This window comes from Coenobita brevimanus, chromosome 40, assembly GCF_032717465.1.
Source record: "Coenobita brevimanus isolate Jiangsu-jjx chromosome 40, ASM3271746v2, whole genome shotgun sequence".
NCBI classification, from domain to species: Eukaryota; Metazoa; Arthropoda; class Malacostraca; order Decapoda; family Coenobitidae; genus Coenobita; species Coenobita brevimanus.
In genome coordinates, this window is record NC_136993.1 from 24,023,818 (window position 1) to 24,036,166 (window position 12,349).

The window sequence follows — 12,349 nt, forward strand, 5'->3', positions numbered from 1 at the left end:
CTCGCACAGGCGAAGAACGCTGTGAAGCGGCTGAAAAATGGGAAAGCAGCTGGGGATGATGAGGTGTATGCAGAGATGATTATGTGTACTGGAGAGAGAGGAATGAAGTGCTTGTTGGAGATATTGAAGAAGGCATGGATGAGTGAAACTGTGCGAACAGACTGGAAAAAGGCTGTGATTGTACCCTTGTACAAAAATAAAGGTGAGCAAAGTGAGTGCAAGAGATATCGTCGCATAAGTTTACTGAGTGTTGTAGGGAAGGTATATGGAAGGATTATTATACAGAAGGTATGGGAGATATCAGAAGTCCTTGTGAGCGATGAACAAGGTGGTTTTAGGAGTGGCAGATGATGTGTAGATCAAATATTTGCAGTGAGACAGATAGTGAAAAAGGCTTGGCAGAAGGACACTAAGATGTTTATGGCATTTATGGATCTGGGAAAAGCATACAACAAACTATGTAGACATAAAAGGACTGTGGAAGGCTTTGCGCATGTACGGTGTAGATGGTAAGCTGCTAGGTGTCGTCAAGAGTGTTTATGATGGTAGTGAGGCATGTGTAAATATAAATCGGCATCTAAGTGAATGGTTCACGATCAATGTGGGCGTTCGACAAGATCGTGTGATGTCTCCATGGTTTTCAATATTTATATGGATGGGGTGATGAGAGAGATAAAAAAACACGAGTAATGGAGAGAGTGATGGCGTTGGTAATGAATGGTGATGGATGGAATATCTCAAATTTGTTGTATGCTGATGATGCAGTGTTACTTGCAAATACCGGACAAGAAGTTGGTAGACTAGTGCAGAGTTTTGCTGCTGTCTGTGAGCGTCGTGCCTTTAGAATAAATGTAGAAAGGAGTAAAGTGATGGTAATCGAAAGAGAAGGTGACTCCCAGTTGTGATGTTACAGTGAATGGAGAGAATTCAAATACCTGGGTATAGTGATAGAAACGAGAGGAAAATGTGCAAAATAAGTGGAAAGTAGAGTGACACAAGAAAGGAAAGTAGTTGGTGCTAAGAAGGCCTTGATAAGAAACAGAGGCTTGATTGTTGCAGCTGCGCAAAGCTTACATGAAGGAGTGTTAGTGCCAACTTTAACATATGGATGTGAGATTATGGTGTGGCATGAAAATGAAAAATCAAGAGTGACAACAGTGGAGACGGGATTGCTGAGGAATGTATGTGGAGTACAGGGAGAGGATAGGATACGAAATAATGTGATTCGTGAAAGATGCGGAGTGAGGAAGTCTGTGGACACAAGAATCGAAGAGAGTGAACTGAGCTAGTATAGTCATGTGGAGATAATGGGTAACAATAGAATGGTGAAAAAGGTACAGTATATCTGAGCGCATTTGAAGGAGGGAGGAGGCGAGGTAGGTCAAGGAGAAGGTGGAGGGATATGGTGGATGAGTGTGTGAGGAAGAGAGGTATGAAATTCGGTGAGGCTAGGGGACTGACAGGATATCGAGCTGGCTGGATGAATGTTGTGAGAGGTGCTTGATCAGGGATTTGGCACCCCATTAACATGACAGCGTTCGGATTGACTCTATCGGATACGTGTATGTGAAGCTAAAGATTGCCTTGAAAAATTTTTGACATACTAGATGGAACCAGGATTCCATGGGCTTGAATGATGAGTGAATGGAAGCGTGGCCCATTGGACTGGGCAGACTTGGGCTGTCTGGACGTTGCTACTCGTCACCCTGCCCTTGGGTGGGAAAAGAGGTCCGGATGATGATGATGATGATGATTATTATTATTACCGGTAATATTATTATTATTATTATACATCCATCCATCATCCAATCCTCTGTCACTCCATAAGGAACATAGGAACCCGGGGCTAGGCAAGTTGGCCCTGATATTCAAGATGAGAGTGACCAGCCTCATTCATCCCTGAAAGGCATTACGTAGCAATAGGCCCCAACCACCCTTTGGATATAAGCCTAGACAGGCTCTTTCCGATTCGAGCACCTTAATTACCCACTAAACCACCAGGCGCCATAATCTGGTTATATGGTTACCACCCAGTATGTAAATGGTTTCCTGGTTTACATGAAACCATTTGGCTTCTCACTCAGTGTAGTCACCCGTAGGCAGAAGGAAGGAGAAAGAATGAAGGACAGAAAGACAGAAGAGGGAGTGTAAAGTCACCCGTGGGCAGAAGAAACAGGAAAGAATGAAAGAAAGAAAGACAGACGAGGAAGGATGGAAGAGAAGAAAGGGCAGACACCCAAAGCAGCACTACATCGAGTAAGTGGCTGGTGAGCACCTCCACCTACCACAATTAATTATTATTATTATTATTATTATTATTATTACTGTTATAATTATTGTTATCATCATTCATCACGATCATCATCATAGGTGCAACTCTCATATTTATTTCACTGCTGCAAATGCTCACACAAGAATTAATACCGTATTGCATGAACACTACTACTCGAACAATGATATAGATCTCTCCATACATACATTAGATTTATCTACACACACACACACACACACACACACACACACACACACACACAAGAAAATAAGAACCTAGTTCACATTCTGTATGCTACAGAGTGGGTAAATCCATACAGACACACAGGATTGAAACTGGACAATTATATATATATCTAGAGTGGTTTACCTCCCTCTCTCTCTCTCTCTCTCTCTCTCTCTCTCTCTCTCTCTCTCTCGTAAAAGAAGTCCCATTGTTCAGATTCCGTAATGTGCCCTTTAGAACTGGATAATTATCTATGACTGTCGTTGTTCTCCGTGCATGAAATTGTCTTTTCTTCTTTTGCCGACAGTATGTAAAACTGGAAAACATTACATTAAAATTTTCGTGTATTCAGCCAAAGGTAACTGCCTTTATATGTACGCAATGACCTACCTTACACTCGAGTTCCTGAACTTGTTTCTTCTGAGTTCTCTACTCTTTGGCTTCGGCTGTCCTATCATTCTCTGACTGAATATATCGGCGCTGTTTACTTATCCCCTAATATTACTGACTATGACAATTTTTTCGACTATCTTACCTCTACGATGGAAATCATTCTATCCATTTCTCCGTTCTCTGAAATCTCCATTCTAGGAGATTTCAATGTTCACCACCACCTTTGGCTCTCCTCTCCTTTCACTGATCCACTTGATGAACAGACCTACATCTTTTCTATCTTTAATGACTTAGAGCACCTTGTACAGCATCCTACCCGTATCCCTGACCGCCTTGGAGACAGCTCCAACATACTTGACCTTTTCCTTACAACTAATCCATCTGCTTACACTGTTAACCTTTCCTCTCCGTTGGGCTCCTCCGATCACAACTTTATTACTTTAACCTGTCCTATCACTCCAGCACGGCCTGTGGACCCTCCAAAGAAACGTCGATTGTGGCACTTTGGAGCTGTGGACTGGGAGGCCCTCAGGCAGTTCTTTGATTTTCCCTGGAATGATTATTGCTTCCTTTCCTGGAGCCATCTGAGTGTGCCTTGCGCATTACGAACGTTATCCTCTCGGGCATGGAAGCATACATTCCCTTCTCATATCCTTTGACTGTTGCAAGAAAGCCTTGGTTTAATCACGCTTGTTCTAATGCTGTCCACAACAAGGAGAGGGCCTACAAAAGGCACCTCAGCCAACCCACCCCTGAATCACATCTTTTTTATGTTTCTGCCCGGAATCGTCCTAAGTCTGTTCTTCACTCTGCTAAAAAAAAATTCATCCGTACTAAATGCTCTCAACTCCCCAATTCGAATTCTTCCTGCTCCTTCTGGCACCTTGCCAAAAACCTTTCTAATAACTTTACCTCATCATCCTTCCCTCCTCTTTTCTATTCTGATGGCTCTGTAGCCATTTCCCCTACTGATAAAGCAGATCTCTTCACTCAGACTTTCTCCTCCAATTCTACCTTAGACGTTTCCGGTGCTGTTCCTCCATCACTTCCCCTCTCTGTCTTCCTCATGGCTGACATTAAAATTTCTTCAGCTGATATATTTTCTGCCATCACAGGCCTCAATACTAACAAGGCATATGGGTCGCTCCTTTTCTCCCCAGGAACTGTGCTTCTATGCTTACACCCTGCCTTGGTAAATTTTTTTGCCTTTGGTTATCAACTTGTACCTTTCCTTCTTGCTGGAAGTTTCCTCTCATTGAGCCAGTCCCAAAGAAGGGTGACCATTCAAAACCCTCTAACTATCGTCCAGTTGCTTTAACATCCTGTGTCTCAAAAGGTTTTGAGTCAGTTCTTAACAGAAAAATTTTAAAGCATCTTTCCTAACCTTCTTTCTGATCGTCAGTATGGGCTCCATCAGGGATGCTCCACCGGCGATCTTCTCACGTACCTTTCAGACTCCTGGTCATCCCCCTCTCGGGACTTCGGCAAAAGCTTTGCCATTGCACTTGACATCTCAAAGGCTTTCGATCGAGTCTGGCACAAATCTTTTATTTCCAAACTGCCCTTATACGGTTTCTATCATTCCGTCTGTGCCTTCATATATAGCTTCCTTTCTGGTTGTTCTGTAGCCGCTGTTGTAGACGCCATCGATCTTCTCCTAGATCTATCAACAGTGGTGTTCCTTAGGGCTCTGTCCTATCACCAACTCTCTTCCTTTTATTCATCAATGACCCTCTAAGCTGTATATCTAATCCTATCCACTCGTCCGGTGATGATTCCACCCTTCACCTTTTCATTCGGTTCTCACAACGTCCATCTCAGCAGTTACTTCAACAGACAAGGGATGAGGCTATGGCACACACGATGTCTGATTTGGCTCATATATCTGACTGAGATAAAAATAATTTTGTTTTTTTTTAATGCATCAAGGACTCAGTTCTTACACCTATCAACCTGACAAACTCTTCCACGGGAGTACCCACTATTGTTTAATAATATCCAGCTCAATCCTGCGTCATCCGTGAAAATGCTTCGAGTTTCATTCACTCAGGACTTATCGTGGAAAGTTCATATTTCATCTCTTGTAAAATCAGCTTCCAAGAGATTAGGAGTGCTAAGCCGACCCCGTTCCTTCTTTACCCCTGCACAGTTGTTGACTTTATACACGATTTTTTTTTTTCGTCCCTGTGTGGAGTACAACTCTCATGTGTGGCGAGGCTCCCCACATACAGCTCTTCTCAATAGGGTGAAGTCAAAGGCTTTTGTCTGATTAACCCTCCTCCTCTTACTGGCTCCCTTTAACCTCTTTCTCTTCGCCACACTGTTGCATCTTTATCTCTTTTCTATCGCTATTTCAATGGTCACTGCTCCTCTGAACTGTCTGCTTGCATCCTTCCACCTATATTACGTGCGCACAGCACTCGTCTGGCAACAAACTCTCATCCCTTTTCTGTTCAATTCTCTAATGCAAGAGTTAACCGTTACCCCCAGTCCTTCATTTATGCAACAGGTCAGCTCTGGAACTGTCTCCCTCTGTCTGTATTTCCTACTTCCTATGACCTCCAGTCTTTCAAAAGCAGTGTGTTCAGGCATCTCGAAATGAACGGATCTTGAATTTGGCTCTTTTTGTGTTGTTCTTTTTTTTCCTTAGAAGGAACGGTTTGCGGGCTCGTGGCCTTTGGTTCCTTCTTCTGTGCATTAAAAAAATACAGTACGCACATTGGTGTAATATCTTTTTATCATTTTTTATGCAAGAAAGAAGGAACCAAAGGCTAGGAGCCCGCAAGGTTGTTCCCTCTTAAGTAAATCAAAATAATACAGAGAGCTTAAGTCAAGATTCGTTACATTTCATTTCGAGATGCCTGGTACAGTGTTTGAAGGACTGGAGATTAAAGGCAGTATTAAATACAGACAGAGGGAGACAGTTCCAGAGTTGACCTGTTGCATATAGGATGGACTGGGAGTAATGGTAAACTCTTGCATTAGAGAGCTGGACAGAAAAAGGATGAGGGTTTTTGCTAGCGGGATGTTACTCGCCCGCCATACTGGTGGAAGGATGCGAACAGACAGTTTAGAGGGGCAACGACCACTGAAGTAGTGATATGAAGGAGAAAAAGATGCAACAACGTGGCGAAGAGTTTTAAGGGACCCAATAAGAAGAGCAGAGTTAATTAGACAAAAAGCCTTTGACTCCACCTTTTTTAAAAAAGCTGTATGCGGGGAACCTCCCCACACCTGAGAGTAGTACTATACTTGTGTATAAAGTCAACGACTGTGCAGTGATAAAGAAGGCACGGATTCGGCTTAGCACACCCAATCTCTTGGAAGCAGATTTTACAAGAGAGGAAATGATGATCTTTCCAGGATAAATCTAAAGTCGCCTATCCAATAAACGAATCCACGGAGATATGTGTCTAAGCTGCACACGGTAATCGTAACAAGCACATTATATAAATCTCTCTTATGTAAAGCAAATGCATCACCGATTGCACTGTAAGGGTATAATTACGTTTGCATCAAACTAACGGTTGTTTTGAAATTTACATTAAGAGTGAGTTGGTGCTGAATATTGCATTATTTTCTCAACACCTGCCACCGTATAACGAATGAAAATATGACACAGGGTACTGGAACATCAGCTTGTTATTTTTCCATGAGCTTGTTTCTGTTAGTTTTAAAATTTATCACTGATTTCATCATTATTAACTATAATGAATGAATAAATATATAAATAAAAACTATGTTTTTAACATAAGAAATACCATCCGATGACCAAGGGAAGTGCTTCAGTATAATTCTTGTGGTCCTAGTGGTGTGGAACCTCTGAGAGTCGGTTTGACAGAATGCAGTACCGGAGAAACTTAATATTATTCTTAACCCCTTCCTCGTGTTGAAACAATGACATATTTCCAACACACACACACACACACACACACACACACACACACACACACACACACACACACACACACACACACACACACACACACACACACACATGGACAAATTCGGGGGAAGGGTTCGAGCAGGATGCATGTGACATGACAAGAATGTGACAGAACATTTTTTCCTCTACAAAACAGCAGTGGAACATTATCCCCTTTGTGATGAGGGTGGGGGAACCCCGTACCTCCCCCATTCCCCCTCTACTAGACTACTAACTGAGATCTAGTTAACTTGGCAAGCTAGTGTTATAACTATGCTTCCCTATTACAGTGGACGTACTTCTCATATTAATGCTAGTGTTACCTTGTCCTCGGAGATTAGTTGACTACCAATGCCCGAAGAAAATGTACAAATTCTGTTATGTATCAGACTATAGACTTACTATCATAGCATCCCATGGACACTGATAATCTCGCAGTCCTTATAAATTACAATGCTTTTTTTCTCCATTATTGTAAGTACTATTTTTCTAAAACACAAAAATGCATTACACTGTGGCTATACCACTCATTAAAACATAATTTTTCGGCATCCCCCAACTGTATGACTCTAGAATATCTTCCAAGTAAAAATATAGTGAAAGGGAATTATACTTGTATACGCATTTTTTTATGCAGGAAAGAAGGAACCAAAGCTTAGAAGCTAACAAGAGTGTTCCCTCCAAGGAAAAAAAATAAACTGACAATTTAGGAGTCCGTTCACTCGAGATACCTTGACACACTGCAGGGCTTAGGCAAAAGGGAAGACAATTCCAGATTAATGACCTGCTGCATAATTCATGAACTGAGAGTATCGATTAACTCTTGAATTAGAAAGCTGGACAGACAAGGGGTGAGAGTTTGCAGGCGTGAGCTATGCACTCACCGAAATGAAGGGTAGGATGCAGGCAGGTAGTTGAGAAGAACACTGATTATTTTAGTAGCTTTTAGTAGCTACAGAAAAGAGATGAAGATCCAATGGTGCATCGAAGAGACAAAGATTGAAAGGAATCAGTCAGAGCAGGAGAGTTAAAGAGACGAAAAGCCTTTACCTCCACCCGGTTGAGAGGAGCTGTACAGTATATGGAAAGCCCCTCTCCCCCGACTCATGAGAGGTGTACTCTACACAGGGTCGAATTAAACTCCTGTATAAAGTCAACAGCTGTGCGAAGGTGAAGAAAGAACCGAGCCAGCTCAGCACTCTTGGAAGTAAATATTGTATGAGAGGTAATATGATCAGTCCACAATAAATCCCATGTGAATGAAACCCCAAGTATATTCAGAGATGACGCAGGACTGAGCTGAATAATGGTAAATATTAAGGCGTGAGGCACAGTCAGATGGGTCTCAGTTATGGCAATAGTAATTATTCCAGGGAAATTTATAAAGGTATTGTCTGATGGCCTCCCAATCAGCGGCTCCTAAGTGCAACAGCTGTCATCTCTAAGGAGGGTCTACAGGTCATACTGAAGCGATCGGACAGGTTAAGGCAATAAGGCTATAATCAAAGGAGTCCAAAGGAGATACGTGATTAACAAAGTAAGCAGAAGGATTAGTTGTAGGGAAAAGGTAGAGTATGTTGGAACTCTCTCCAAGGTGGTCAGGCATATGGGTAGGGTGCTGTGCAAGCTGTTCTAAGTCGTGAAGAATTGAGAAGATGTAGGCTTTTTCACCAGGTGGATCAGTGAATGGAGAGAAAAGTCAAAGGTGGTGGTGGTGAACTTTAAAGCCAGGTAGAATGGATATATCGGAGAAGAGAGAAATTGGTAGAGCGTGATCCGCCCTAGCAGTAAGACAGTCCAAGAATAGTTTTTATAGTCGACAGAATTAGGGGATAATTACACGACACAGATGTATTCAGTCAGATAATGACAGGATTACCGAGGCCAGAATTCAGAGAATTCAAGGTCAGGAACACGAGAATAAGATACGTTGTTGCATACATATACAGTACATAGCAACCAGCCTGACTTTGGAATGAGTATATTGAAGGCAGAAAGATAGAGAGAAGGGTTTGCGGTCAGTTGCTTCGGAGAGCTGAGTCTCATTAAGGAAGAGAAGATGAGGCTTAGAGAAGATGTGGAGCTCAATAGAGAGAGAACTGGAGGAAAGCCCACGCATGTCACACAACATAGAGAGTCAGATAATCGTCCAGTACATCCCGCTTAATCATTATGGAAGAGGGAGGACGGTTAGGGCATTTCCGTCCCCCCCCCCACCCACCCGAGACTCCGAGGGTGGGTGCTGTGTGGCCTAGACGGGAAGAGTAGTGTGTAATGTGCAGGCAGTCTGGTGCAAACAATTAAAGGAAAATGTATAGAAGAGTATGCCAGCCTACTTCCCGTGTTACTGAAACAGAAATTTCAGCTGAGGTGAATGGTCAGAAGCTAGGTCTCAGGGCTAGTGAAACGTGAGCTCCAGTTCTCCCCATCACCATCATCCACCTGAGAGGTACTGCCGTGTTCGACTGGTGCACGGAACCATAGAACAACACCGCTCTTTTATATATATATATATATATATATATATATATATATATATATATATATATATATATATATATATATATATAACTCGTGTGAATTATGAAGCATAACATGTCATATTAGTTACCAAAAAAAAAAAAAAAATAGTTTACATTTTGTAGGGATGCCACCTTACAGAAAATTGCAGCACTCCCCTACGAAGAATATAAGAGTGGTCATGGAAAAATATCAAAACACATTTATCACAGTAGAAAATTAGTCCAGTACAAACAAAACCATATCAATGTGTGTCTCTCACATGGTGCAAGTGCTGATGCAGAATGTATTTTTCATATTATTGGTTCTGTTTTAATGTATTGAACTGGTTGCTCCATTTTTTTTCCTAAATTTTATATAAAATCTTCTCCAGATTACAGTGAATTGCAAATCAAAATTTGACTATGATAGGTTAGCCTAACCAGAGACTTCTGTCATTGCCATTTTTGGATGTCATGTAGACCTTTCAGAGTCATTTGCGTGACTACTTCCGGTACAATCTGTTTGTTAGTGTAAGAGGAGACTGAGTATAGACAAACATGCTGAACTCCCCCGCATACTTAACTTGTGGTAATAGGGTTGGGCTATAAATTTGTACATTATCCAGTGCAGACCTACTGCAGTATATGGAAGTATTCAGAACAGTATGTGATGAACATGAGTAAATGAAGCGATTCCTCATTCATAAATATAAAATTCACCATCTGTTTGTATAATAAATTTTTATCTTGTTGCAGCCTTGGGCACTCCTCTTACCTGGAGTCCATAATGTCAAGTTACCTACACGCCATCTCTATGCACCTGCTCGAGCCAGCTGCCCGGGAACCCAACACCAACACCAGCCGGGTGGTTGTGGCCTTCCTGTGGCTGTACACGATGGTGCTGGGAATGTCTTACTGCTCCAACCTTACTGCCTTCCTCACCGTCACACGCCAACCTCGCACCATTGACACATTCAAAGATTATCAAGAGTCAAACCTCAGTATTGTTGAATTAGGTTCTATTTTCGGTGACCTTATGATGGGCTCGACGATTGATTATATAAAAGTATGTTTATTACAGTTTGTTAAGATCTAATTAAGTTACCTGTCACTGCCTCCACATATTGATAGTCATAGCATTCAAGATTTTGTGTATAATACCAGAATGAAAGTTAAAGTATTCCCTGCAGCCAGGTTAAGTCTGCTGCATATATTTTCGCCGCCTGATGATTTAAATAATCTTGGGAGGGACCTCGAATTGAAGGGATTAAATACATCCTTCATTAGTCCCTTCTATGGGTCTGATCTTTCCAAATTTTAAAAAAACTGTCTGAAGGTATGAAGTATAAAAAAAAAAAGTCTATGGGCAGCATGACTTATTATTAAAATATACTGGTAATGTTTCAGGAGCTGTCCAAACGCTATATCACGGTACCTTCTGATCCAGAGTCTTGGGTGACACATGGTAGAGCAGGTTACATTTCCAGTCAAAGGTACCTCCAATTTACTATTACAAAAATTAATAGTGAATACAGAACTCCTGTTGTACGTATTATGAAGGTCAGTATGTTACCCTTGTCTCCTAGTATATATATATATATATATATATATATATATATATATATATATATATATATATATATATATATATATATATTGCTGCATTAGGCCTTGTAGCATTACGTTTTGAGAATAAAACCCTCAATGTATTTGTCACACATATTCAAAAGATAGCACCACCATAAGTCAAAAGACAGCACACATCATTGATACAGCAACGAATGAGGAAGAAAAATAATTAACAAATAACCAAGTGCCTGGATGAATTGATTGGGTTGAAACACTTAATGTGCTACACCATCTTCATCCTTTGACGGCGATAAAATTATTCTTCTGATAAATTACCAATATGCTGGGAATCGAACCAGAGACTCTCAGGTGAGAGCCAGGCAGCATACCACTACACCACGACCAAGTAAATGTTAACTCACGTTGTCACAATCTTGTAACCAACGTCCCTCCGCCCCCCACTGTGGGCATGAAGAGGATGAGTTAACCCCCTGGCACTCGGGCAAGTAGATGATTTTTCCTGTGTACAATACAGGTTTCTCTCTTCATTCTGACTTGCCGTAAGTGTTTGGGATAGATTAAAAGCATCTACTTGCCCCGAGTGCCAGGGGGTTAACTCACCCTATTGATGCCCACAGTGAGGGCGGAGGGACGTTGGTTACAAGATTGTGACAACGTAAGTTAACTTTTACCTGGTCATGGTGTAGTGGTATGCTGCCTGGCTTTCACCTGAGAGTCTCTGGTTCGATTCCCAGCATATTGGTAATTTATCAGATGATTTTTCCTGTGTACAGTACAGGTTTCTCTCTTCAGAATGATTCTGTTATGATATAGTCAGTAGAGATATATGAAGGGGTCGGTTTCACTCAAGGATCTGTTGACACCACATCATTTCTTCATATTGTCTTCGTAGTGTCTGTATGCCTCACAGGAAACTGATAACTGAAACACAGTTACAGTGTGACTGTCATAATCTTAGAGGCTGGTGTAAAGAAATGACTAACACTTATTTTATATTTCTTGAAGGTCATATTCAAAACTTGACTGACGCATCGTTGCCTGTGTGTACACAGGAATGTGCGTGGCCCTTCAGTTCAGCGGTGGGTTTACAAAGTTTTTCACCGTTGAAGCCCAGGATCGATGAAGTAGTTAACAAGATAGTCCAGAGTGGTATGCTGTCACTCTGGTTCGATGAGACACTAAGAACGGCATCTCAGGTATATTTCCAGTTTCAGTGTTTGCGTTTATCTCCTTTGCCTAATTCCAGGTGATAAGTTGTAGCAACCTTCATCCACTGACTTGATGTGGTGCTGCCTACTTTTGCCTTCATTTTATTCTATTTATTTTTAATTATTTTACTGTCTGGTCTCCTCCCTTTCTATTTCTTCCATCCTTTTGTCGGTTTTATTACTTTTCTTTCCTGATCAGGTGGCTCTACCCTGAATGACAAGCCTAATTTTTTTT

At 41.5% G+C, this 12,349-nt stretch overlaps 1 protein-coding gene across 1 annotated transcript in view; it reads left to right on the plus strand.

Annotated features, from left to right (window-relative positions):
- The window catches only part of LOC145396991 (glutamate receptor ionotropic, NMDA 3B-like), a 114,386-nt gene that overhangs the window by 85,853 nt on the left and 16,184 nt on the right, over positions 1 to 12,349 (plus strand). Inside the window, exons 7-9 of the mRNA XM_080270217.1 lie at positions 10,073 to 10,382; positions 10,724 to 10,876; positions 11,959 to 12,102. Of these exons, the coding sequence (XP_080126343.1) occupies positions 10,073 to 10,382; positions 10,724 to 10,876; positions 11,959 to 12,102 (607 nt within the window). The remainder of the gene's footprint in view (positions 1 to 10,072; positions 10,383 to 10,723; positions 10,877 to 11,958; positions 12,103 to 12,349) is intronic.